This window comes from Aspergillus caelatus, assembly GCF_009193585.1.
Source record: "Aspergillus caelatus strain CBS 763.97 unplaced genomic scaffold BDV27scaffold_78, whole genome shotgun sequence".
In the NCBI taxonomy this organism is placed as follows: Eukaryota; Fungi; Ascomycota; class Eurotiomycetes; order Eurotiales; family Aspergillaceae; genus Aspergillus; species Aspergillus caelatus.
Genome location: NW_022475341.1, coordinates 22,260 through 47,961, shown reverse-complemented (window position 1 = coordinate 47,961; position 25,702 = coordinate 22,260). Strand labels below are relative to the sequence as shown.

Genomic DNA, 25,702 nt, shown 5'->3' with positions numbered 1-25,702 from the left:
GAAAAAAAACAAAACAAAGCTCTTCTCCAATTTAATACGTCCCCGACAATCATAGCACCACCCCATGATTTCACGTTGCTATCGAACTTTAGCCGAGGCCGCGCCAGACGGTTGCCATGCTTTTATCTTTCCCCGACCGTCTCTCTCGGCTGTCATTGATGATCAGTCCTCCTTCGCCTCCTCTCCCCTTTTATATTCTCTGGCATTATCCTGCCTGTGCTTTGCTATTCCTTTTGTCATACCCTATGATGAGCTGAATTGATTTATTTTCTTGAGAGAGATTATCCGCTTACCTCCGACCGCTCCACCATGATCGGTGCTACTAGGCGCTGGTTCCGGCGCAATCGCAAGGGTCTCGCGATCGGGGCTGGCGTGATCGGAGCCGGTTACCTTGCAGGACAATATGTGCTCTCCAAAATTTCAGAAGCACGGGAACGTATGAGCAGTGATCGGATCGCTCGGGAGAAGTGAGTAGCCTCCCTGTGCTTGTCGGGTGTGTTCGTGTGCTCGCGAGACGGTAATTGACGTATCATACTCGAATGTTGCAACCTTCAGTTTACGGCGACGTTTCGAACAAAACCAAACCGATTGCACCTATACCGTTCTCGCTCTCTTACCGACTGCTGCAGAAGATATTCTGGACGCTCTTCCTGTCGAGGAATTGACGAAAGAACTACAACGAAAGCGAGCAGAGAGGTTAGCTCGGCTCAGCGCCGGGGAAGGGACCGGATCAGATCTGAGCTCTGTATCCCCCAGCTTACCGGAGGATGACCGTCGGAGTCTATCCAGTTTCCAGAGTGATGGATTCGTTCGCACAAGCCAGCCGGGAGAATCTTCCGTTGAGGGCGATGGCGAGGCGCGACCGAAAAGAAATAAAACACAGCTTTGGAATGAAGTTAAGATCACTTGTAAGACATCATCTCAAACATATTATCTTGCGGAAACTGAAACTGATCGGCTTGTTACAGCTATCACTAGGTCCTTCACTCTAGTCTATACCCTTTCGCTGTTGACAATCTTTACGCGAATCCAACTCAACCTTCTCGGCCGTCGGAACTATCTTTCCAGCGTAATCTCTATGGCGACACCCCCTGCCAACGAATCGACGATCAGGCTGGAAGATCATGACGATGATGACCTCACACAGACTTTGGGAAATGATTTTGAGACCAATCGCCGCTATCTTGCCTTCAGTTGGTGGTTGCTTCACCGAGGTTGGAAGCAGCTCATGAACGAGGTACAGACTGCCGTTACAGATGTTTTTGGCCCCCTTAACCCTAGAGAGGATGTCTCGTTGGCCAGGTTGTCCGAGCTATTCCTGGAGGTTCGAAAGAGAGTAGAAGGGCATACTGAGGAGGAAAGAAAGCATGTTCCTTCTTGCCCCAGAGCCAACCGAACTTTTTACTAACCGTTGCTATAGGCACAGGAAGTGGCTGTCCTATCTACTCCCCCCTTGCGAAGAGGAGGATAAAGTACTAGAGGAGTCCGGTGTCCTTGGAGTGACGGAGCTCGCCAACTCCCAGACTGCAACTACCTTGCGACATCTACTGGACGAGACGGCCGACCTGATCGAGTCGCCAACCTTTACACGCGTCTTGATGCTTCTGAACAATGAATGCTTCCAGACATTGATCCATCAGTGCACCGCCGATGCCTTCAAGTCGGCTTCACAAACTCCACGGAGCGTTCCCCAGTCATTTACTTCATTTGCCACGGTTGTCCCGGGAGCTGATAGCTCTGAGCCAAAGGCAAAGTTAGCCAACATTCTAGCGGTTTTAGCCCGCCAAGCACATGTGATTGGCAATGGTACAAACCCGCCAAATCTTTACCTAACTGCGATGGACCAAGGTGTGCGAGAGTTAGAAGCCTTCGCAGCTGTAGTGTATAGCTCTAACTTTGATTTCGAGCTGATTGGGTCCGGAACGAAGATGGACTCTCCAGGAGAGGAGACGCCCGGCTCGGACACGGTGTTGGTCGAGAAGGAAGACTACGATGGATATGACCGCAATCAGGTTCAACAGCCGCCGACCGCAGGGCCCGGTGCGGATTCGGCATTTGAGAAGGCGTGGGGAAAAGCAATGGAAGAGCAGCCATCGACTGCTACGTAGCCAGGCAGGCATGCTTCTTCCCGGAAGCGGCGGATATTATCAATTCACAGTGCTTCTTGGACTTGCATAATGTTTTGGGGGTGAGGTTGGTGGGGGGGGGGGGGTTGTAGTTCTTGTATGATATTTTCTGTGCATTTTCACGAAAGCATGGCTTTCTATGACGGCGGTGTTCACCGCAGTTACAGCTATTATAGATGTTCCTATCAACCTCCCCACATTATGGTAGAATAGGCATGTCAAATATACAAATGACTTATGGATTCTATTGTTGGAAAGAAGACACCCTCAAACCACGGACTTGGTGCGAGCTGAAGCAGACGATATCGTCCTTAAGGAAGGCAAGGCAATTCCTTTCCATGTATACAGTTAATAGGATGGCGGAATTACAGCCGCGGGAGTTTTAAAACTAAACGCAGGGTAACAAGGTCACAGTAGCATTTAGACTTTCCATCAGTAACAAACAGATTACTCCGGAGTATATAATGCCAATAAATGCCGAACACTCACTCCACTGATGTTCTAGTCCCATTGATTACTGATACTAGCGTGGGGAGGTCGTTTATGTAATCGTCTTTAGCGGACCTTTTAGTTAAATTGCGGGGAAAGCAGCTTAGGGCAATACGGAGTAACATTGGGGTTGGTTACCTTGATCTCCAGTAATGTTGCGGGTGAAAAAGTATACCATGTGGTTGACATGCATATGGCCAGGCCTAATGGGCCCCCGGAGTTAAAGTTGTCATGTCATGGCCCGGGGATGGAGTTAAGCTCCCAAGCTGCAACAAATCTTATCCAGCCAATCTCAATTGACCATGCTTATTCGGGCTCTCAAGGTAGCAGTACTAGTAGTTGGGTACTCATGACCACGAAGTGACTCGTACTCATAATCCTTCCGAGCACAAGAGCAGCAGCATTATGCATAGACCGGCTTTGACTAGTCTTGGCCATCGGCAGTGATCAGGACCGATTGATTTGGCAAAACCTTCCTTGGTTTTCCCTCTGTCGTCTTTTGTTTCTCCCCTCTTCTTTGTGGCTTATATTCTCAATCTTTTCTCCTAGTGGTGAATACATTGAAGTTATCCCTTCGTTCCCTTTTGTCAGCCCGCTCTATCCCCCGACAGTAAGCGATAACAATCTACTCTTTCGTGCGGTAAACAATCAGGGGGGAGAATACGTAAAAGAAAAGCGGTTAATCAAGAGAACTCGAAGTACATACATCATGGGATTCGACGGTAAGGTGAGCAAAGCACCTTACCATGAGCATGATGCTGACTTACATATCGCGCGACCAGAGCAACTCACTCCACAAGATGACAAGAACGAAGGCCACGTCGATGCGCACCCGACCGATCTCCCCCAGCTGAGGAATACAACGGAGCGCAAGCTTATGGCTAAAATCGACTGGCACATAATGCCCTGTCTGTGTGTTATGTATCTGCTCGCATTCTTGGATCGGTATGCCCCGGATTGGCTTCCCCATGAACACAACTGAATAGCTATCTTACGTTGCCCTTTGCGAACAGCGTGAACATCAGTAACGCAGCAGTCCTCGGCCTACAAGAAGACTTGAATATAGTTGACGGGACGAAATATAATACTGCACTGACCATATTCTTCGTTCCATATGTCATTTTCGAAATTCCATCCAATATCTTGCTTAAGAAGTTGAGACCCCATGTATGGTGTAGGTATTCCTGATATACCGCAAGTAGGAGGGATGAACTGAAAGTCTGGTGGCTACTCTAGTGACAGGATGTATGTTTTTATTCGGTCTGGTAACGATCTGTCAAGGCCTAGTCTCCGGTTGGGGCGGGCTAATGACCACTCGGTGGTTTCTGGGTAAATCGATAACCCTCTGGTCAGTGTAACACTTGTCGACTGACATATCCTATCTAGGAATGTTTGAGACAGGCATGTTCCCTGGTTGTACGTTCTGCTCTTTCCCTTTTCCCCGCTCGATATTACGATTACTGACAGTCTTATGCAGGTTTCTATCTCTTGGGAATGTGGTATAAACGGAACGAGGCACAGAAGAGGTTCAGTTTCTTCTTTAGTTCGACCACACTTGCGGGCGCTTTTGGTGGCTTGCTGGCTAGTGGGCTTGGAAAGATGGATGGGATTCGTGGCTACCGAGGCTGGCGCTGGGTCTTTATTATTGAAGGCTTGATCACCTGTGTCGTCTCGCTTGCCTGGTTCTTTGTTATTCCTGATTTCCCCGAAGAAGTCAAATGGCTCACCGATGAAGAGCGCGAATTCATCCGGGCAAAACTAGCCAAAGACTCGGGGGGCGCCGGTCATGATGCTAAAATAGGTTGGCGCGACATATTGGAGGTCTTCAAAGACTGTGAGTGATATGATGAGCATGCCAAAATATCTTCGCGATGCTCACAGTGTATTCCAGATAAGATATTCATCGGTGGCATGATGTATTTCGGTCAGGTTGTCACAGCATATGGTAGGACAGACGCATATGCTTCTAACGTGCGCCTTCACTGATGTTGAGCACGGTTGCTAACAACGCGCAGGATATGCCTACTTCGCGCCAACCATTATCAAAAGTTATGGCTACGATGGTACGTTTGTCTGCTATTTATTGTGCACCTTGCACTCTATTAAGCCTTTTTTTCTAGCAATCAAGACCCAACTATATTCGATTCCACCATGGGCAGCCGCTTGGGGATTTTCCATGTTGGTGGCCATTCTCTCTGACAAAACCAGACATCGGTTTGCCTTTACTATGGCGCCCATGTTGATTGCCATGGCTGGCTTTGGAATCTTGTTGAATGTACACGGGCAGGCCCATCGAAATATTCAGTACGGCGCCTTATTCATGGTTACATGTGGTTGTTACAGTGCAATGCCGGTCATTGTTTGCTGGTTCGCGATGAACCTATCAGGCCATCGTAGGCGAAGTGTGGGAACGGCCTGGCAAGTTGGATTTGGAAATAGTGAGTAAAACTTGGGGGGGGGGGGCCTTGATCTCATTCACCGTAGCTAACATGGCAGCAGTTGGTGGTATCATCTCGACGTACGCCTTCTTGAAAAAAGATGCACCGGAATACCGGCCAGGATATATCATCAGCGTGTCCTTCCTTAGCTTTTCGGCGGCTTGTTGCATAGGCTACTTTGCGGCCGTCTGGTATGACAACCGGCGCCGCGATCAGGCAATGGCCGATGGCATGGCTATACCCAGTGACGAAGAACAAGAGCTACTGGGTGATATGGCGTTGAACTATCGCTATAGCTATTAGCGTAGTTTCTTGGTCGTTGAACTTAAAAGAGATGTTGAGATGTCTCGTAACGATTTACAGGATCGATGCAAGGCTACGTCAGGCACATAGACGGCGCAGAGACACGGGTGAATGGTGGATATGTGATCATCTTCTGTTCTCTCCAAAGAGCAATGAAAATTTTTTCATATTTTTACAATCACAGATCACATTTAAATGTGGATATGCAGTAAGAGAGAAAATGAATTCCATAGATAGATGACATAATACCTTCTCGGTAAGCCGATGGCCAGCCAATCAACGGTAAGACAGCACTAGCGAACCCTTAGCGTCTCAGGATGCTGAGTCATCCACGACGCACACAAGAAGCTCGGCCGGCCGCTGCTCTCCGTCTTTCTTTCAACCATCTCCTCATCCTCGCAGAAGTGTGAGTATACAGCCCGGGCTGGCACCTGGTTGCCTCTTCATTGAATATCAACTAACGCTTCACAGTCTCGAACACTCTACGAAGATGAGAGCTAAGTGGAGAAAGAAGCGCGTTCGTCGTTTGAAGCGTAAGCGCAGAAAGATGCGTGCTCGCAGGTGAGTCATCTCAAGAGCTCAGAAATCAAGCCTCCTGTAAAATTGGACTAACGATGTGCACAGCAAATAAATGACTCGCCCAATCCATCTCAGTTCCCCATGCGGTGCTCACGTTGAATGCTGAACATGACAAAAGTCGACGACGTCACGATGATGATTCCCTGTTATGATCGTTTCGTGGTTTGGCCACTCCAACGGGACCTGGCTGGTCTGCTATTCTCTACATCCTATCGAACCCGGAGTCCGTCATTCAACGAAAATACAAATCCAATCTCTCGGGCTCATTCAACGGTTTCGAATTTTGACCAGGCAGGGATGCGCACTGCGTATCCTTCGTCTCGGAGGGCGAATGTGTTTGGTGGGGGTTGGAGGGGTCGTGGAAGAAGTTGATGGTCACGTTTATTATGTACTATTTGTTTTTATTCCACTGGCCCTTTGGGTTCCGTGTGGGATCTGGTCAATTGCTCTTCTTAGGGCTTGTGCTGTAGCCTACAGTTGCTGTGCAAGTCCTGAGCCATGGAGAGGTCCTCGAGGATTTATTACAAATTAAAAAGTTTGCAATGAAAGCAATGACTGAAAACCACCTGGATTTTTGAAGATGAAAGTATCGACGTAGAAATTTTGCGAGTAGTCCTTGCATTGTAAATTGATATGCAAATCGCACTTTATCAGTGGATTTGTGCGTTTGATATGATCCAATGCTTTCTTCTCCGCCTTGAGTGCGGAGACTAATTCTGCCCATAGTTCCCGCCCAGCAATTTTTTTTTTACTTGAGCTTCTTGATCTATAATTGATTGAATCTTACGAGGCTGTTCTCCACGCAAAGTCGAATTTATTCGCCCCCCTTCAGGTTTAATTCTTAGTACAACGCCATGCCTTCTGATAAGGTGGAAAAGAAGCGCAAGCGTGCTTCGAACGGCCACGAACGGCCGAGTAAAAAGCCCGCTCTCGAATTCCAAGATCTGCCTCCTCTCGTGGCCAGCGTGGTCAACGATGACAGTGAATTGGCTCCAGTGATCAGTATGCGCTCCTTAACTGCTTGACTACACTCCCAACCAGCGTGTACAGAGAATTGATCGCCGCTATAGTAACCACCCCCGGTGTGAACGTGCCCCAAAACCTTCATTTAAAACCATACCTCAAGGACCGAGCAGATGGCTCTCATTCAGGTCGCTCCACGCGGAACAAGGGCATAGTCTCGTCTGAACTGCTCCTGCAGACTTCGGAACATCCGAAGATGGATTTTGTGGGCCGCGAGGCCGAAGATGACGCCGATTCACAGTTGAAGCATTACATCGCCGTTGTGGATCCCGAAAAGAAAAGCTGGCAATTTGTTGAGGTGCGGAAGGTGACTCTTCGTGGAGCAGTGAGGAGAACAAAGGCTGCTGAAGATGAAGAGGAAGAGGTTGAGAGTGAAGATGAGGAGATGGTAAGTTCTTGTTTCCATGACCGGCGGGGGCATGGGTTACTGACAGATTCTAACAGAAAACGATGCGCGCCCAACGCACAGAACTCACCAATACATTCGGTACCAAGCAATCTCGCAAAGCAGCACAGTCCATGGCCGAAAATGCCCAACTCTCCAATGCCCCCGCTGGTGCGGCCTCCGCCGCAGAGTCTGCTATTCTTTCGTCCATGCCCCTCGACTCCGTCACCGACATTGCTACAAAGACCGCTGCGGTGCAGGCTCAAGTTCAAGCCAACAAACCACTGCCTCAAGCCAATCTGGCGGCATCTCATCCTTCCGATGTGTACCCGATTGATGTGCTTGTTCCGGGAGGTCTGTCTACACTCCAGCAGCTCCCGGGCATGAACGAGTGGCAGGAGACAGTGAACTCGGGAGAAGCCGTCGCCACCACCTCACGATATGTGTCTCGCCGGGTGGAGGCAGTCGTCAACTCAACCAATGCCACCCAGCTTCAAGTACTCCGTTTTATCTTCCTCCTCCTCGAGCTTGCCCGCGCCCTCCGCTCAAGCAAGGACTCCAAATCGTCTGGGCCAGGCAGCAAACGTCTTCCACCTCGCGATGAACTACGCCGCATCCTCTCCTCCTCCACAGGCGCCAAAACCGACTCAGCCGAACTCCTCCCAGATCCCGTCATCGACGCTATCCGCCGCAAATTCGCCCCACAGGGCTCCCATATCACCAAGAACGACATCACCTTCCTGCACACCACCATATGCGCCCTATCGCTGCACATTCCTCCTCAGCCAGCCAAGGACGGAGGCTCCAGCTCTCAAGGTGGAAACGCCCCCAACGAACTGGCAACGGATCCGTCTGATCTGCGCGACGATCTGCGCCTGGATAACACGGTCATCACGCAATATTTCCGCGAATTGGGCTGTCGCGTCGACAAGCCACGCGAAACGGAATTCGCAAAATGGGGTATCAAGGGTGGTAAGGCCGAAGCCAATGCTAGACGTGTGGCTAGATTGAGGGTCCCCGTCGAGTTCCCCAAGGTTAGCCGTGGTGGAAAGAGGTAATCTAATGGCCATTATCTCTTTCTTTTATATTGAACAAAACACAAAAGAATCTATTTGCGTTGAGCTTGTAAATGATGCGATTGGCGTTCGGTTTCAGGCTGTACTATATGTACATACTATTTTGTGGATAAATATCAAATTACGAAGTATCCAAATGTGCCTCTTCAACCTACTCTTTAAGTGGATTGGTGTTTGCGTATACCAACCGTAGACGATTTCACTGTAGAAAGCCATGCGCATTCTAGCATAACCAAAGTCCCTTAGATCCGAAGACCAGGAGGATGAAAAAAGCAAAGAATGAATGAAGCAATAGAGTGGAGGATCTATATGAAAACACACCCTCGGAAGCAAATATATAAATAAATGCTAACCCCACCCTAGTCTAAACAATGTGGTCTAAGCCCAATCAATTAGTGAACAAGTAGGCGGATACAGATATTTGTCTCTCTTACGTTCTTTTCTCTCTTTCTCTCTCCCCCTTTCTCTCTCCCCATTTCTCTATATATATCTCTGCCTATATTCGCACCCTCTTGTCCAACATTCGACTATCTAAGCTCTACATAGACAGAGGTTTCCACATGTGCTATCTGCCTTACCATGATTCTACCCTGTATACTAAGTGATACCATTGTTATAACTAGCCTAATCTGGTAGTAACCCCATGCTTCCTCTCTCATTGATGAGGAGCGTAGCTAATTGATTTGGTGGTGTATCTTGCCCATACGCTAACGATATATATATATAGACTTGGATATCAAGTTAGTGGACGAGTTTTCTATCCTATATAATACAACAGAAACGAATATACAAACAAATCGAATATCAACATATTCTACTCCTAAGTTTGATGACAAGGCCTAGGTAACATGGAGAAGGTTAGAATATGGGGAGGTATCGGTAAGATGAATCTATCTAATCTACCCTTGGAAAGTGAGTTGGTATATCGGATCTACAATCACAATTACAAGTCAATAGTCGATAAAGTGATTCCTACTAATTCGCTTCAAGAAGGATCTGGAAAAGCAAATATGATATATTTTAAATTATGTTTGTTTGAAAGTAGCTATCCATATCATGAGTTGGACATGAGATCCTGTGAGTATATGAATGATGCCTCTATTTCAAACCTTGCAATGCAGGTGTCTTACCTATCTAACCTGCCTTATGATCTTAGATATCTTTAAGGGTACCCAGAGGTTGGAATCGATTAATGCGACCTGATGTAGCCTGAGGTTCGAATATTGTTCGGAGGTAGGTGATGTTCGGTACTGCGTTTTACGATCCTTTTTTATTATTATTATTAGAAGATTCCTGAAGGTTAGTTGACTACTGACATTGACTACAATTACTGGGTAGTGTATTTGAAGCTCTGCGGTTACGGATGAGATAAAGTGGTATGGGGTGGTAAAATAATATGTCAGATTTCAAGTCGAACCGAAACACACAGTAACGACAGACTGGTTCTAATTAACAGACCAAATACCAATTACGTCCAGTCATATTGCGCACTGCGGCGAACAAGGGCCAAAGGAGTGGATGTGGAATTTATAACATTGTGTGTGTGTGTGTGTGTTGTGTGTGTGTGTGTGTGTGTGTGTGTGTGTGTGTGTGTGTGTGTATATAGAATTCCACGTCGATTTCAGCTCACATGCGGGTAGCCACTTCAGGCAGCCACACCCACCGGGATTGACGAAGCGGCAGCCGCGGCAGGACGGGTGGCGGTCCGCATGGGGCCCTCGGCAAACTCGCGTTCCACAGCAGCCTCAATAGCTTCGTTTTCCTTCAGCCTCAGCTGCGCATCATTCCAAATCGGCTGGTTCTCAGCCTCGGCGCCCTCAACACCCACGCCGACGAAACCGCCTTGCGCTTCCCAATCGCTGGTGCGTTTAATGCCCAGCTCGTTCCAGACGGTTTGGACGGCCTGCACCAGGTGGTCGCGGTGATGCTTGACATGTCCAGGGGTGGGCGTGATACGGAGACGCTCCTCACCCCGAGGCACAGTTGGGTAATTAATAGCTTGAACGTAAATTCCATGCTCCTCAAGAAGCTTGTCCGAGGCCTTCTTAGCAACCTCGGCATCCCCAACCAGGAGCGGAATGATGTGAGAGGGGTTTGGAATCACAGGAATATCCAACTCCTTGAAAGCTGCTTTGACCGCGCGGGTGTGCAACTGCTGCAGGACACGGTCGCCCTGGTGACGAGCCTGATACTGGATAGCAGTGTCTGCACCAGCCATGGTAGCGGGCGGCAAGGACGTAGTGAAGATGAAGCCAGGGGCGAGGGAGCGGACGGTGTCAACCATCGCAGCGGATCCAGCAATATAGCCCCCGACACATCCGTAGGCCTTGCCGAGAGTACCAGTGATGATATCGATACGGTCCATCACGGTTCCCTCCGTACTGCGCGGGTTGGCCGTATCTTGAGAAGCATAGATGTCATAGTCAAGGTGCTCTGCCACACCTGCTCCGTGAGGTCCGTACATTCCCACAGCGTGAACTTCATCTAGGAAAGTAATGGCACCGTACTTGTCTGCAAGATCACAGATTTTCTCAATTGGTGCAATAGATCCACACATGCTATAAACCGATTCAAATGCAATGATCTTGGGGACATGAAGAGGTAGGGATGCCAACTTAGCCTCAAGGTCGACCAGATCATTATGCTTGAAAACCATTTTCTTGGCGCCTGAATGGCGAATACCCTGAATCATGGATGCATGATTCAGGCTATCAGACAGAATAACACAGTCCGGCATCTTGCTACCCAAGGTTGCGAGGGTGGCATCGTTGGCCACGAAGCATGAGCTGAAGACCAATGCCGCCTCCTTGCCGTGCAATTTGGCCAGGGTGCTCTCCAGGCCCACGGCATGTTGATTGTGACCTGAGATGTTGCGAGTACCTCCCGCACCAGCTCCATAGGTGTCCAACGTCTTATGCATGGTGGCCAGAACCTCGGGGTTGCGGCCCATGCCGAGATAATCGTTTGAGCACCAGACCGTCACACGTTCCTCGGTAGATGTGGTGTGAGCCCGGGGAAACTCCTGAGCGAGACGATTGATGTTGTTGAAATAACGATACGACTTGTCCTTGTGTTTCTTTTCCAATTCGGCATTGTAGAAAGCATTGTAGTTGAAAGGCTTCGCCACGGGAGCATCTGGGCGAGGGCCAGACGTAGTGGCAGCGGCGGTAGCATTGGAAGGGGTTTTAATCTTCGAAAAACCGGCGGGATCTCGCTGGGTGTTCTTGTAAATCTCAGCGCTCACATTGGCGCCGTTGCCGGAGGTGGAGTGCAGTGCTCTCTTCCCAGTCGGAGAGCGGCAATGCTTGTTGCTGAGACCGGTAACGCCGGCAGCGCATGAGGTAAATCTTTTGGTGCCAGCCATGCGAGCGCTCTGCACGGCCAGGGCCTTGCTCATGACAGGACAGCGACGGGCAATGACCTGGAGGTTAGACATGGTGCCTCCACCGGAACTAGTGCTAGGCCGAGTCGCGGTTGAGAGCGTGCGCAGAGAAGATGGAGATGTGCGCTTGAGGAACGGGCACATCGCCCGAGACTGCTGGAGAAGAGACTCCATGAGTGATGCTTCAATGGATAGCGAGACTGACGATATACAAAAGAGGAAGCAAAGATGAAACGTTGATCAAGAGAAAAAGGGAGAGAGGGATATGTCACCCGCGGCGAAGAGGAGAGAGAAATAAAGAGTCAATCTGGCTGATGGACTGAGGGCGAGGGGGTGCTGGGGCACTAAACCACTTCCAGTAAGAGTAGGTCGGGGCTTTCGGCGAGACTTTTCGGCTTACCATATCGTCCGCCGTGATTGGCAGGCGGCCTTAACTCGGTCATTGCATTTTCATAGGCAAGAAAACTCACCGCAGACTCCGGTGCGTACCGATACGAAACTTTACCTATGAAATCATTCATAACCCAAGAGGCCTAGCCACGGGGAGTATTACCCTAATTAGAATTAGATACAGACCAGCAGGAAACCTCGACAAGGTGGCCACAATTCGGTATTCAGATGTAGTTACAGTACAACCACTTAGTAAAAATAGCCAGGTGGTAGCCGTCAATTTCACCCGGTACAGAATACTAAAAAATACGCAACCGCATGTCTATCTTGCCATCAATTTCAAAATTTGCACTCGACTTTTCTTCACCCTCGCTTTGCCACTATTGGCTGATTACCACAGGTTTCATCCCTCGTCTTCAATGACTCTTAAATCGCTTCGTCCATCAGGAATCAGAAATATATGCTGTTAATACAAGGCAGAACGTAAGCTGCCCACAAGAAGCTTCCAATAAAAGAAAAAAGAAAAATGAAAAAGAAAGAAGATCAAGAGGGGTTTAGAAAGAAAGAAACAAATGCAATCTCTGAACGCCATGACCATAACCAGCCGTGTCAATTATTGAGGCACATGTTGATTGAATCAACTAGGCCCCAAGCCTCCGTCGCCATCAATGAGACGTAATCGCTCCTTGGTAGTTTTGGCTCTTTTAGACGTGCCTTTTCCTGTCCCCCTGCCACGTCCTCGTTTAGGAACTGGCGTGGATGATGGGGTGCCTAAATTCTCTGCAGTTGACACAGGAGTGGCCGCTCCTGATGGCTTTGCACTGGCATCGTCAAAGTTCCCTTCACCTATAGGGTTGATATGGTTAGTACTATTATCAGAAGCCTCTCCGGAACGGAGAGCTTTGATCAGATCCACATACCTTCATGATACATATCATCCAGCGTGATATCTCTCTTTCTCTTCTGAGCAGCTTTCTTCCCGCCTTTACTAGCGCCAAACACTTCGCCCCGGTCCAGCGCTTCCTTCTCCTTTTGTTCGATAAGCTCCGCTTGTTCATCATCTGCCAGCCACATGGCAATGTCCTTGGTTCGGCTCTCGCGGTTGCGAGTATTGAAGTCAACCCCACCAGCTGCGCCGCCTGAGATGACGACACGCTGCACTTCCTCCTTCTGCAAAGCTCGCTTGCGAATACGCTCCTCAATAGTGCCGCGAGTAATCAAGCGATACACCGTGACCTGTCTCGTCTGGCCGAGACGGTGAGCACGATCCATAGCTTGAGAGTCAATGGTAGGGTTCCAGTCCGAATCATAAAAGATAACCGTGTCTGCTGCTGTCAAGTTGATACCCAGACCACCAGCACGAGTAGATAAAAGGAAGACGAAGATTTCTGGACGCTGCTGGAAGTCTGCCACCGTGTCGCGACGGTCTTCCAATTTCGTACTTCCGTCTAGGCGACAATACTTATAATTGCGGTAGGTCAAGTACTCTTCCATTAGATCAATCATGCGTGTCATTTGGAAGTAGAGTAGCACACGGTGACCGCCTGCCTTAAGTTCTCGCAATAGCTCGTCTAACTTGGCCAATTTACCCGAATCTGTAACGAATCGACGCATAGATGGTACTTCAATGTGCGTGTAGCGTCCCTTGATGGATATTGGCTGCGGCAGCATCGGCGGGAGTGAGTAAGGAATAGGGTCCAGCTTCTTTTCAAGAATCTGTTGTTCAAGTTGCTTAGAAGGCGTACTGAACAAGGCATGTCGAACTGAGACGTTGAATAGGCTATCATTCATTTCGTTCAGAGGTGCTCGACTGGAAGAGGAGACGGTAATCGGAGGCGCAGATGCTGCGGGACTGACACAAGGCTCGATGATGCCGAGTCCTTCACGCTCAAAGGCGGACTGTGCCACGGTCGTTAACTCCCGCATGTATCCCTCTGTCGTGACATCATTAACAGCATGTCGGTCGTTACGTTGGACGATGTTGAACATGGTATGGGGAAGAGCGGATGTCATCGTTATTTCATCGTCATCATAGACTACGTTGAGCCGAGACAATCTGTTGGGTTTCCCGCGCCGGCGAACCGCCCGCTCAAAGATACCCTGATGGGCCTGCTCGTACGCTTCGTTTATGGAAGTGTCCACAAAGCGTAGGAAAGAAAATGTACCATCTTGTTCGACACTATACTTGATGTTCTCCGGGGCGAAGATGTTCATCAAGTGAGCCAGGTACTTGCCACGGAAGCCGGCGTGTAGATTACCGGGACCTGCTACATCGACACGGCCGCCAGAACCGCATAGAATACGTGGCAAAGGATATTCGATCAGGTTACGTGTCGAGTAACCGACATCGACGTTTTGGCCTTCTCGGACGAAGGATGCCGTTTCCGCGAAGTGTGCGACAGAGAAGGGTGATTTCGTTTCCGCGCGTTCGAATAGGTCTGGATGATTACAAACCTTCCGGAACTGCATGACCAAGTTCATCAACGTCGTGCTGTCGGCTTCATCGCCAATAGCAGCCTTCTCAATAAGGTCCATGATGCTGACGCGGTTTCGCAAGTTAGTGTAGTAGGCCCGCTGACGGTAGGTCAGATCACAGAAGACATCTTTCTCAACCTTGTCCCCAAGCTCCTGCTGGACGTGCTTTTTAACACGACGAAGCATGAAGGGCTTCAGAATCATGTGGAGACGCTTCAGCTGGTCTTCATTCAACTTGGTGTTACTTTGAGCGTGAGACTCGATATCTTTGGAGAACCACTCGCTGAACTCGTCATGAGAATCAAACAAGGTGGGCATGATGAAGTGGAGCAACGCCCACAGCTCCTGCATGTTATTTTGAATAGGCGTACCAGTGAGGAGGAGGCGGTTACGACAGTGGAACCCCAGGAGGTTTTTCCAACGGGAGCTTTGCGAGGATTTGATTGCCTGGGCTTCATCCAGAATCATATATTGCCACTTAACCTTCTGGAAGTACTGGGCATCAAGGACCACTAACTGATAGGATGTTACTAGCACGTGGAATTCGGACTCCTTGGTGTACGTGATGTGCTTGCGGTCCCAGAACTTGCGAAGAATCTTGCGGTCTTTTGCTGAACCCCAGTAAGGAAGAACTTTAATGTCAGGAACAAACTTGGTAATTTCCTGTTGCCAATTGTGCAGGGTCGAGGCGGGCGCAATGACTAAAAATGGGCCCCAGATATTGTGAACTTCGGCGAGATAGGCCATGACCGAGATAGACTGAATGGTCTTTCCCAGACCCATTTCGTCGGCCAAGATACCGTTGATACCTTGTTCGTATAAGTTGACAAGCCAATTGAGACCCTTCAGCTGATATTCTTTCAATTTCGCCGTGAGCATGGTGGGTTGCGAAATCTCAATGTCACCCAAACTCGTAGGGTTTTGGAAGTTCAATTCACCCTCGTCCAAAGCAGCCATCTGATCCTGTCCGTCATTGAAGGCTCGCGCTCGGTCTTGAGCCTCCTTAACGGCATTCTGCGCGTTGGCCATTGCTGCCTGTCGTAGAGCCGTTTCATCTTCTGCGTCGAAATCGAGGTCCTCAAAGTTGGTCACCTTAGTGCCAGCATCCGCAACACTGGGGGCCAGATCCACAGCATGTTCTTGGTCTTTACTGGATTTGACTGTTTCATCCGATCCATCAACAGCAGTATCACCAGAGTCTCCCTCGGCACCCTTGATTTTGCGACCAATGAAGTGAGAGTATAGTTCGGTTTGGGATATAAGGAAATTGAGTTTGCGTCTCTGGCGGTTGGCTTCGCGCTCTGCTTCAGCTTTCTTGGCCGACTCAATTTCTTGTCTTTCAGCAAGGCGGCGTAGATCACGCTCTTCACGCTCGTTGCGCTTCCAAAATGACATCATCTCACGCATAGTCCGCTTGGCCCGGGCTTGGGTATCCTTCATACTCTTATTCGTACGTTCCTGCCACTTCCGAGACTGCTTACTGGCTAGCTGGGCAGTCTTGCGCAGATTCTCCTGGCGGGTGCTGAGCGAGAGGGCCTTAATACGGTAGACCTTGGGAATATCTTTACGAGCAATATCTCGCCAGATTTGTTCATAAATCTGATTGTAGCCCTTTGTTTCGAAGGCGGACAGGGGTGCAGGGCTACTCTCCTTGGAGCGGCTGCCTTTGGCTTCCTTCTTAAGAGATTCCTTCCGCGGATCTTCTTTGGGTGCAAGAGGAAGTGGCTCATCATTTTCCATGGCGGCATAGGCGGCCTCTGCCGCATCTTTCTCGGCTTGCTTTTGCTCCTTTGATTTCTTAGGCCGTGTAACAGGACCTCCACGTCCCGATTTCCGTCTCGATGGGGAGCTCCGGCCAATGTGGAAAGAGCTGGTAGTGCCACCTTCGAGGTTTGGTGCCAGCGGGGTGACCTCGCCAATCTCTTCAGGCGCTGTGACACCTTCCAGGGCTCGCTTGGTCGTCTTGATTTTCCTCTGTGCCCGTTCTGCTTCACGCAAAAACTTGGCTTTCTCAGCAGAGTCCTGAGCCTTGTTCGCTTTGCGCTCGGCCTCAAGTTTCTTCTGCATCTCCAACCGTACCGTGTTTTCCCTACGGCGCTTCCTCTGCATGTCCTTCTTACGTTCCTTCTCATCCTGAATTTCTTTGGCTTGGACCTCTGAGATGACGGAGGCCTCATTGGCAATCCGAAACCGGTCCATACCCGCAGAGGCCTGCTTCTCGAGAGACTTGCCAAGGTTGATCAGGAACGCATTTCGGCGACGCTGTATCATGTGTGAGTAGAGTATTACATGCAAACGTAGCTAACAACGGCTTACCCTGCGCTTTACGCCCTCTTCTTTCAAGGCATGCAAGGCCCGTCTCTTACATTGCAATTTGTACTGTTCGTACTCTTCTTCAAACCCAGGGGCTTCCACATCACTTTTTTCCGCATTGTCAATCTCCACCATAAGTTTGTTGACGGCTTCCGACTCCCGTTCGGACAAAACCGTACGGCGTTCGAGGAAGGCCCATTGCTGAGTAGACGTCTTGGTTGTCTCAAGAATACCGTTGGTTGAAATACCGTTCAAGGGTTCACTCGCTTTGTTGTCCTGCTCAGTGTTGCGACGGCGCTTCTCCGAGCTCGGCTTTTTCTCCAGCCTGGGTAATACTTGTTCCTGCTCTTTCACGCTCTGGTGTGACGGAGGAACATGAGCTGGGGGCGGCGGGCTAAGCTGCGTTGCTTCCCGTGGTGTTGATACGACCGGTGCCGGTGTCGTCTCTGGGTGGGGGGATTGTCGTTTAGGAGGTGAGCTCTCTTCGGCCGGTCCAGATAAAATACTAGCGAAGGACATGGGGTCTGCAGCCCTGGCAGGCTTCTACATGCAGTAGCAAAAAGTCATACATTAGTAAAGAGATTCTCTAATCCGGCGTAGAAAATATAATCGATATAAATAAAGAACGTACTGCTTCCTTTGGAGGGGAGGTCGGCTTCGGTTCTCTCATGATGGACGACGGATACCCAGCAACACCAGGGCCACCTAGGTAAGATGTTTCTGTGTCTTTCTTTGGGGATAGTTGCGGATGGCCCTCAGGCCTGCCAGCCGGATGGGCATGAGACGGAGTGGAGGGACCGTAAGGAGATGCGCCGTTGCCTGATAAGACGGACCCAGAATAGGGCCGGGGAAGAGGAAACTGGGGAGTTCCAGCTGACGAATGGGCCTGGAACTGTGATGAAGGGTCTGGAGGGTGCGGCGGAGGTGCACTCCCGTTCAATGGCGGGAGGGTCGCCGGCAAAGGAGACGCATGTGAATAGTGAGGGCTCCGGGACATGGTGGTCTGCGGAGGGAACGCAGGAGGCGTCTGGGGAGGATGCTGCTGCTGGTATTGGTCATTGTTGGGATAAAAGGGGCGGCTCTTGTTTGGAGGGGAGTAAGCAGGATAACGGTGCTGCTGGGTAGGGGACTGGGGATTATATGGCGGAGCTCCCGTCATGGTGGCCGCGTGTGCCGAAAACGCGGCGGCGAACGTTTCACGATGCCAACAGTAAGAGTGAAAGAGATGAAAGAAGGAAGGATTGTGTCAGATGAACATGAACTATCACAGATGGGCGACCGCCGGCCATGCGCGGGAGGCCAGGTTAGTGTTGCGAAATGTAAAAGCGAAGCTATCACGCGTCCGTCCGGTTGTCGCTTTTGGCGCTACCTGCTCTGAGAATTAATTCGAGTAGTCCAAGTATCGGGAGGTGAATTGAAAAGGATGGTAGGGGATCGCCGATGTGTTATAGTTGCGAAGGTGAATGTAGGAAAGGGACGAAGATGGAGTGGAAGGGGAAATTGCCTTACGGGGTGCACAGGAATCTTAAGACGAAGGCTCTTTGTGCTTAATGGTGAACCGACAAATCCTCGCGGCGGGTCAGCGGTTTCCGAAACAGAACAACAGTCGACCGATGAGGCGAAGATGCGCCAAAAGCCAGGCCCAGCCAAGGAGTGGTGGGTGTAATCAATTTGCCTGGGCCGGCGGGCGGTTGGAGCTGAGAGAAAAGAAGATGGGAGTTCCAGATTGGTTACGGATCGGTGAGATGGTGATGGAGATGGAAAGGACAGGAAAGAGGATGAGGATGAGGAGGAGGAGAGGAAGGAAGAAAGAGTGACGATGGCGGATGAGATGGTGGTGGTTGATTATGGTGATTGATGATTGTTGGCCGATCCAGTATTTTTCCCTCTCTGGTCACTTTCTGTCCGTTTCCCCCTTTGCCCAACTCTTCTTTCCTGTCTGGTCTTGTTCCTTCGTCGTGTCGTTCGTCCGCTGTACTGCTTAAAGCCCATCCGAAACACGCTCGTCGCGGTACATGTACTTTCATTACTTACGGTAAAGTACACTAGGCAGATTTAGGCATTTGTGAGACAGGTTGGGTTGAGCTTATCGAGTATCTCCTTTTGCAGCCTAGGAGGAATGTACATCCATACTGTATGTACATAGATATGTGCACAGTACTAGTAGTACTATATCCTGTATTTATGTATGCAAGCCATTTGAGGCAATTCATATTGCAGGACAAGTTCGTTCACTTTGGTTCCCTATATTATCCTCTAAGCAGCTCAGCCATATTCAGTAGGTATGTAAAAATTTCAACGGATCTCTGTCACGATTGAGCCCATTTAGTTTAATACTGGTAATTACCATCCCCGGATCTTAAGTAGATTGAATGCTCCATCTTCGATTGATATGGGCCAGACAGTTATTTTCCCTATTAGCTTCCTTGTGTTATTCCAGTTACCCATTGCTACATATGTCGACAACCGCTTTCCTCATGGCCACAAGCCAAGAAAAAGTAATCTACCACCCAGGCGTACTTTTGCACCTCCTTTATGAAATAAAAGGGTTTTCGTCATATTGAATCCCGTCCTTTCATTCCTTACGCCGGCTATACCGTGGACTTCAAACGCAAAACCAGTTGAATCCTGGATAACCTTTTTTTTTTCTTTTTTCAAGCGTTACCTTTTCTGCGGTTTTGTTTTTGACTATGTTCGAACTGAATAGTGATAAAGATATATTCCATAGCATTAAGTAACCCTGTGGAAATCCCCGCTGGCATTCTGTATAACCGGCCATCAACAATAGCTAGCAAAGTTTTAAGACACGCACCGTCGAATAATATCACCATTTCTGTAACACTGAATCAGGTACATACCTTTGAGATGCGTGCTGAGCAAGCTGGCTGAAAGCCGAGAGAGAGAAGCTTCTACACCTGTAAAATGACATCTCTGTTTTAAGTGCAGTTAAGCCTTCCTTGATTTTCTCATCGAGTAATGACTACCATTTTAGAGCTGCGAGTTCATGCCCAGCAGTAAGGCAGGAGAGTACCTCCTCATCTTGCGTGAATACTCAGGAAGGCATTGATATATCCACTGACTGACTTTGATCTCTCGATTTGCTTCATCCACCCAAGACGCTGGTCATTTTAGACGTATGTATGCTTGACATGTAATTGTAACAAGAAATTGTTTGATCCGATGAGCGATATCAACTTAAGGGCTATATGGCTGAGACCTTCGGGACGATACAGATCGGATCGTTGGAAACTGGCTTGCTTTCGTTTGACAGCATACGCTCGTCGCGGTGTTACAGCGGTAGCAAACACGTGGAACAGGAATCCCTATATTGTCTTAGATCATAGGCATATCAAGCATGTTAGAAAGTCACCTTCACCAGCAGGCTACATGCCCAAAATGCTATCAATGAAGAAACAGACATGATTATATGTACTTCTACAGAAGGTGGAGGTCTGGTGGCTTCCAAAAGGTCCTTCGCCCGTAAGGTACTCCTGCTAGGCTTCGAAAAGGTTTAAAAACCGTCGCCCTGCCCTCAGAAAATTCTTCCGTCGTTATAAATGGTGAGGATGGTCTGCGCGTAAATGTTATTGTCTCCGTATCCATGGCTACGATGAGAGAAGACAATGATGACGACGAGAACTGAATCACAGACAAGGTAATAATACTACAGATGTTACTGAAGACACCATTTGTTCTGAGTCACAAAAGTCGTCGCTGACTTCCAGGAAGAAGTTCAAGCTTTTCGTTTATAGAAGGAATTGGCCGAATTACAGACCTCATGTCTCTTATGTTCAATACGGATATGAGGAAGCTGCCGCTGTTAGGTATCAGGATTATACATTCATATGCGGATTCCTTCAATATGTTGAGCTCCGTACGTCCGAGGTCAGCTTGGAGTAGAATTCCAAGAAAGCTCAGCCATCCCGCATCTCAGCAAATCCCGAGAAAAAGCAAAGCAGGAAGGAAGGAGGGGGTTTTAGATGGGGCGAAGTGGCTCCCATGCTAGTACTACTTAACTTAACCTTGGACTTTTTGAAGGACGGACATACACTAACACAGAAACAGAACTAGCGGATCGCAATTCCGCCTGAGGCATCGATGCCTTCCTTAAAACTGACTAGGGTTGCCACTTCCATTGACCATCAGTCGATCGACATCATCTGATTTTAATGGTCTCGTTTGCCTCTTGAGTCTCAGCTTGAGGTTGAATCTACCTGATTCGGTGGTCTATCCCGAAATTAAAGCTTGACGTTTGACAGGGAACCTTAAAAGAAAAGAAGGACCTTCTTTTCTTCCCCGCATGAGATACCGCCAGTTTTACTAAATTTGGGAAGGCTTGGCCCAGGATCTGGACTCCCTGACAGGGAAGCATTTTCGGGGGAAGGGAAAGTCAGGTGTGACTCTGTATTTACTTACAGATGTGGAAGAATGAAAATTGAACCTTAAGGATGGTTGCTTATGCGCCATCCTACCAATCGGGCAATGCGCGGAGTGAGCTTAACCCCGATGACGTCGACCCATGGATCTCCCGTTGGTTGTTGTTGTTGCTGCTGCTGCTGCTGTTGTTCTTTATTCGGTGGGCTGATAATCTTCCATACAAATCGTTCGATTGTCTTGGAATAGTTTCGGTGTGTCTCACAGAATCGCTTTTCTTTTCTTTTTTTTTTTTTTTTATCTTTTTCCCCCCTTGACCTTTCCTTTCCCTCTCTCCGGTGACTCGTTTTCCATATGTCCGCCTGGGTGTGTGTATCACTATCACTATCACTCCAGCGCATTCACTCTCATTCACTACTATTATTCCCACCCAATAATACGACGTCATGCTATGAGATTTCCGGGTTGGATGACCGTCACCCCACCACCCATTGCTTTTTGATTCCAGACTTCTATAAGAACTGTCCAGAGTCTCACCCTCAGCTGACTTCATTTCCTCATCACTTCTCTCCTGCAATTGATTCCCTTATCGTGTAAATCAACCCAAACTCTACCGCAACCTCCTTTCTTCCCTTTCTTTCTTTCAACACAAGACCCCCAAAGTCAAAATGTCGATTCCTGAGATGCAGTGGGCTCAAGTGGCCGAGCAGAAGGGCGGTCCGCTCGTCTACAAGCAGATTCCTGTTCCCAAGCCTGGACCAGATGAGATCCTTGTCAAGGTTCGCTACTCGGGCGTTTGCCATACCGACCTTCACGCCTTGAAGGGTGACTGGCCCCTCCCGGTGAAGATGCCCCTCGTAGGTGGACATGAGGGAGCTGGTGTGGTCGTCGCCAGGGGTGACCTTGTAACTGAATTCGAGATTGGCGACCACGCTGGTCTCAAATGGCTCAATGGATCCTGTCTCGCTTGTGAATTCTGTAAGCAAGCTGACGAGCCTCTCTGTCCAAATGCTTCCTTGTCTGGCTACACCGTCGACGGCACTTTCCAGCAGTACGCCATTGGTAAGGCCGCCCACGCCTCCAAACTCCCAAAAAATGTTCCTCTGGATGCTGTCGCCCCTGTCCTGTGTGCGGGTATCACGGTCTACAAGGGACTCAAAGAATCTGGTGTTCGTCCGGGCCAAACCGTTGCCATCGTTGGTGCTGGTGGTGGACTTGGTTCTTTGGCGCTGCAGTATGCAAAGGCAATGGGCATCCGTGTGGTGGCTATCGACGGAGGAGAAGAGAAGCAAGCCATGTGCGAGCAACTAGGCGCTGAGGTAGGTTGATACAATACTCCTTCCCCGGTATCTCCTCTCATTGATATTATAAAGACACTCGCTAACATAGTCTCATAGGCATACGTCGACTTCACTAAGACCCAAGATCTCGTTGCAGACGTTAAAGCCGCTACCCCCGAAGGCCTAGGTGCACATGCCGTCATCCTTCTTGCCGTCGCCGAAAAGCCCTTCCAGCAGGCCGCCGAGTACGTCCGCTCGCGTGGTACCGTCGTCGCTATTGGCTTGCCCGCCGGTGCCTTCCTCAGGGCCCCTGTTTTCAATACCGTCGTCCGTATGATCAACATCAAGGGTAGCTACGTCGGTAACCGTCAAGATGGCGTGGAGGCTGTGGATTTCTTCGCCCGCGGTTTGATCAAGGCTCCATTCAAGACTGCACCATTGAAAGATCTCCCGAAGATCTTCGAGCTCATGGGTTCGTTTACCCTTTATTTCTTAAAAATGGATCCCTCGTCTTTTATGGAACTACGCTAACAAATGCAACAGAGCAAGGCAAGATCGCCGGCCGTTATGTGCTAGAGATTCCCGAATGAAGGGAATATAATCAAAAGGCACGGAATGATAACAGCTACGAGTATTATGAGATTTCACCGTCTCTTCAGGGTCTTCAGCTACAGACTATGAAGGAAATAAGAACATCGACACAGAAGATGCCATAGGAGCACCTATGCGTGGGATTCGGGGTGGTGGGTAGCATCTTCTAGCAGATAGTAATAATTCATGGTATTGATTTAATAGCGTTTCGTTTACCTCGTGTTGAGTGTTCGTCTTTCCTTGCCCCGTACATATGCTCCGTGTCGCAGTTAGAGATGAAATAGTCTGTCTCGTCTCGTAAACGCCAGTACGACTACTTGTGTCCTGCTCATCATAACCCTCCGATATTTGCCTCGGAAACACTGGACGACGAGCCGACTGTTGTCTGAGGTCCCTTATATACCTTCCTTGCATACAGACCATAATACAGAAGAGCACCACCCCAAAGCGCTCCATTGATAACAACTGTATAATTCATATCCTGCGCTAAATCAAGCGTCAACTTTACTAATGAAACGAATATATACCATGAAAGAAATGAAGGGGGAAGACTTACAAGTTGGATCCGGCCCCATAGTCGGAAACATACATAGAATGATCGCAAACACTAAGTACACAATAGCGACGACCGCTATCGGTTTACTAAATCGACCCGTATAGAATTCGCCAGGGTGGAACCGATCCTGGCCCCAGACCAACCGGCAGAGGATGGGCATCATCCAAGCGAGATCATTGCCGGCTACGGCAAGAGAGAAGAGGGCATTCGAAGCGGCGCTGTTGATTATGCAGAGGAGACCGACGATGACAGCGGATACTACGACGCCCCAAATCATGCGTACAGGTTGGTAGCGGATCTTTTTGCTGACTTTGCGGAAGAAGGAGGAGAAGGGGAGGGCGCCATCTCGCGAGAAGGCCCAACTTTGGCGAGAGGCGGCGATCACCTGTTAAGTAATTTTTTTTTTTCAATGTTAGAGTTATGGGTGTGATAGACACAGATGTATGTTGTGGAGGGAAGACGAACCAGACTCAGACCCATGAAAAATTGTACAATTGCCACAACTATCATGAAGCCAAGGGCACCGCTTTTTCCGAGGCAGTCGTAATAGATCTATATTATCGTTAGGGTTGGTATGCTAGAGGAGTTGTGGTATATGTATATGCTTACCTGCGCCATGGGTTGGCCAAGGTTTGTACTCAATACACTGTCCAAGTTGACATCAATTACAGCTGCGATTACTGCAAGGGAGAGAAAACCTAGAGCCCCACAGAGGCCTGCAGACCAGATGATACCTAGAGGTACAGCGCGCGCCGCATGAGTAGCCTCCTCGCTCATGTGGACACACGAGTCGAACGCCCCAATTGTCCAGATCGGGGAGAGCCAGGCCAGCATGAACGCCCAACCTTGGGGCCAGGTTGTGAGATTTCCAAGATGACCGAAAACATAGGCACCCGCGTTAATATGTCCGCCTCTGATAGCCTTCCCGATTGGTAATGCGAGAGCAGTGGCTAGCACGAGACCGACATTGCTCACAATACACGCTGACTGAATCTTGGGCATGATACGTCCAAAGAACGTAGCTATGAGACCATGGACGACGACGCATGCCACGTACGTTCCGTACACAACTGCGCGAGAGGCAGTCCAGTTACCATCATGGGACAGTGAGACAACCGAAAGTAGCATGGTAGCGAATCCATCTTGCAACTGTCAGTGGCACAGGGTCGCAACTTGTTGCACAGATGTTGTAGGTTACATACAATCCACAGAGCAGACTCCACCAAGGAGACCGATAGTATTACTGTATCCGACAACAAAGCTCAGAGGGTTCTTCCATCTGTCTGCACTGAAATAATGTGTCCAAAAATAAAGGCCTCCCGCCGTTGGCATTGCAGAAGCCAGGTCAGCCTTGATCAACGATTGTCAGACTAATGCACGGGGAGCGAGGGACGATGTACTAGACATACCATGGCGAGACCAACGATAAAGATGAATACACTAGCAGCTAGCCATCCTGCAATTCTGTCAGCCCCTTGTAACGTTGAAGGAGCGAGCCAAGAGAGCCTTACCCTACTCAATGAGTCAGCCAAAGTTTTCCAAATGGAGAGATTTATCGATTCACCCAAACCAGCCCTACAGGACCTGCAGGTATCGAGAAGGACAGTGTAGAAGCAATAGAAGGCAATAGGCCCATGATGCTGAATGCTACTGCAAAGACCTGAGTCGTCGAGTAATGCCTTCGTAGTTCCTGTTTGTAACCGAGAGTGGCTGGCGAGATCAATATCAATGTTGCAGTCTATGTGCATAGGTATATGATTGAGGTTAGGGCCTGGGTATCCTAAAGAGCTTACCCAGAAGTTGCATATCCCCAGACTCCACTGGGATGTCATCCTTTTCTGCTGCCGAAGCAGCCTTGGCCTTGATAGCCATAACTTGAGATTCCTTGAAAGAACAAAAAGCGAAAACAGCGAGATACGATG

The 25,702-nt window shown here is 49.2% G+C and overlaps 8 protein-coding genes across 8 annotated transcripts; 5 read left to right on the top strand and 3 right to left on the bottom strand.

The window, feature by feature from the left end:
• Positions 1-309: 309 nt before the first annotated feature.
• Positions 310-5,356, top strand: BDV27DRAFT_144836 (putative MFS transporter; the record flags this gene model as incomplete). The annotated part of the gene is made up of 13 exons (XM_032070315.1): positions 310-467; positions 556-908; positions 969-1,365; positions 1,421-1,877; positions 3,424-3,560; positions 3,629-3,789; positions 3,852-3,944; positions 4,002-4,031; positions 4,093-4,449; positions 4,512-4,560; positions 4,631-4,686; positions 4,736-5,053; positions 5,115-5,356. The coding sequence occupies 13 exons, from the start codon at positions 310-312 to the stop codon at positions 5,354-5,356; spliced, it is 2,808 nt and encodes a 935-aa protein (XP_031928034.1).
• A 317-nt stretch (positions 5,357-5,673) lies between these two features.
• BDV27DRAFT_157344 (uncharacterized protein) lies at positions 5,674-5,921 on the top strand (the record flags this gene model as incomplete). The annotated part of the gene is made up of 2 exons (XM_032072494.1): positions 5,674-5,762; positions 5,828-5,921. The coding sequence occupies 2 exons, from the start codon at positions 5,674-5,676 to the stop codon at positions 5,919-5,921; spliced, it is 183 nt and encodes a 60-aa protein (XP_031928033.1).
• BDV27DRAFT_127608 (uncharacterized protein) lies at positions 5,745-6,506 on the top strand. The gene is made up of 2 exons (XM_032066808.1): positions 5,745-5,762; positions 5,828-6,506. The coding sequence occupies exon 2, from the start codon at positions 6,084-6,086 to the stop codon at positions 6,465-6,467; it is 384 nt and encodes a 127-aa protein (XP_031928032.1). The 5' UTR covers positions 5,745-5,762; positions 5,828-6,083; the 3' UTR covers positions 6,468-6,506.
• A 283-nt stretch (positions 6,507-6,789) lies between these two features.
• On the top strand, positions 6,790-8,401 carry BDV27DRAFT_157343 (DNA-directed RNA polymerase I subunit RPA49; the record flags this gene model as incomplete). The annotated part of the gene is made up of 3 exons (XM_032072493.1): positions 6,790-6,937; positions 7,006-7,346; positions 7,403-8,401. 3 exons carry the CDS (start codon positions 6,790-6,792, stop codon positions 8,399-8,401), a joined length of 1,488 nt encoding a protein of 495 aa, XP_031928031.1.
• Positions 8,402-9,717: 1,316 nt separating this feature from the next.
• hemA (5-aminolevulinic acid synthase HemA) lies at positions 9,718-12,094 on the bottom strand. The gene has a single exon (XM_032066807.1). It carries the CDS (start codon positions 11,973-11,975, stop codon positions 10,065-10,067), a length of 1,911 nt encoding a protein of 636 aa, XP_031928030.1. The 5' UTR covers positions 11,976-12,094; the 3' UTR covers positions 9,718-10,064.
• Positions 12,095-12,828: 734 nt separating this feature from the next.
• Positions 12,829-17,498, bottom strand: ino80 (chromatin-remodeling ATPase INO80; the record flags this gene model as incomplete). Its single annotated transcript, XM_032070314.1, has 3 exons — positions 12,829-13,037; positions 13,112-16,928; positions 16,983-17,498. The coding sequence occupies 3 exons, from the start codon at positions 17,496-17,498 to the stop codon at positions 12,829-12,831; spliced, it is 4,542 nt and encodes a 1,513-aa protein (XP_031928029.1).
• Positions 17,499-21,938: 4,440 nt separating this feature from the next.
• Positions 21,939-23,266, top strand: BDV27DRAFT_108486 (zinc-dependent alcohol dehydrogenase). The gene is made up of 3 exons (XM_032064456.1): positions 21,939-22,672; positions 22,751-23,105; positions 23,177-23,266. Exons 1-3 carry the CDS (start codon positions 22,022-22,024, stop codon positions 23,221-23,223), a joined length of 1,053 nt encoding a protein of 350 aa, XP_031928028.1. The 5' UTR covers positions 21,939-22,021; the 3' UTR covers positions 23,224-23,266.
• Positions 23,179-25,652, bottom strand: BDV27DRAFT_171943 (putative GABA permease; the record flags this gene model as incomplete). The annotated part of the gene is made up of 7 exons (XM_032075732.1): positions 23,179-23,710; positions 23,781-24,165; positions 24,390-24,922; positions 24,983-25,130; positions 25,190-25,355; positions 25,385-25,490; positions 25,574-25,652. 7 exons carry the CDS (start codon positions 25,650-25,652, stop codon positions 23,556-23,558), a joined length of 1,572 nt encoding a protein of 523 aa, XP_031928027.1. The 3' UTR covers positions 23,179-23,555.
• Between the last annotated feature and the right edge of the window lie 50 nt (positions 25,653-25,702).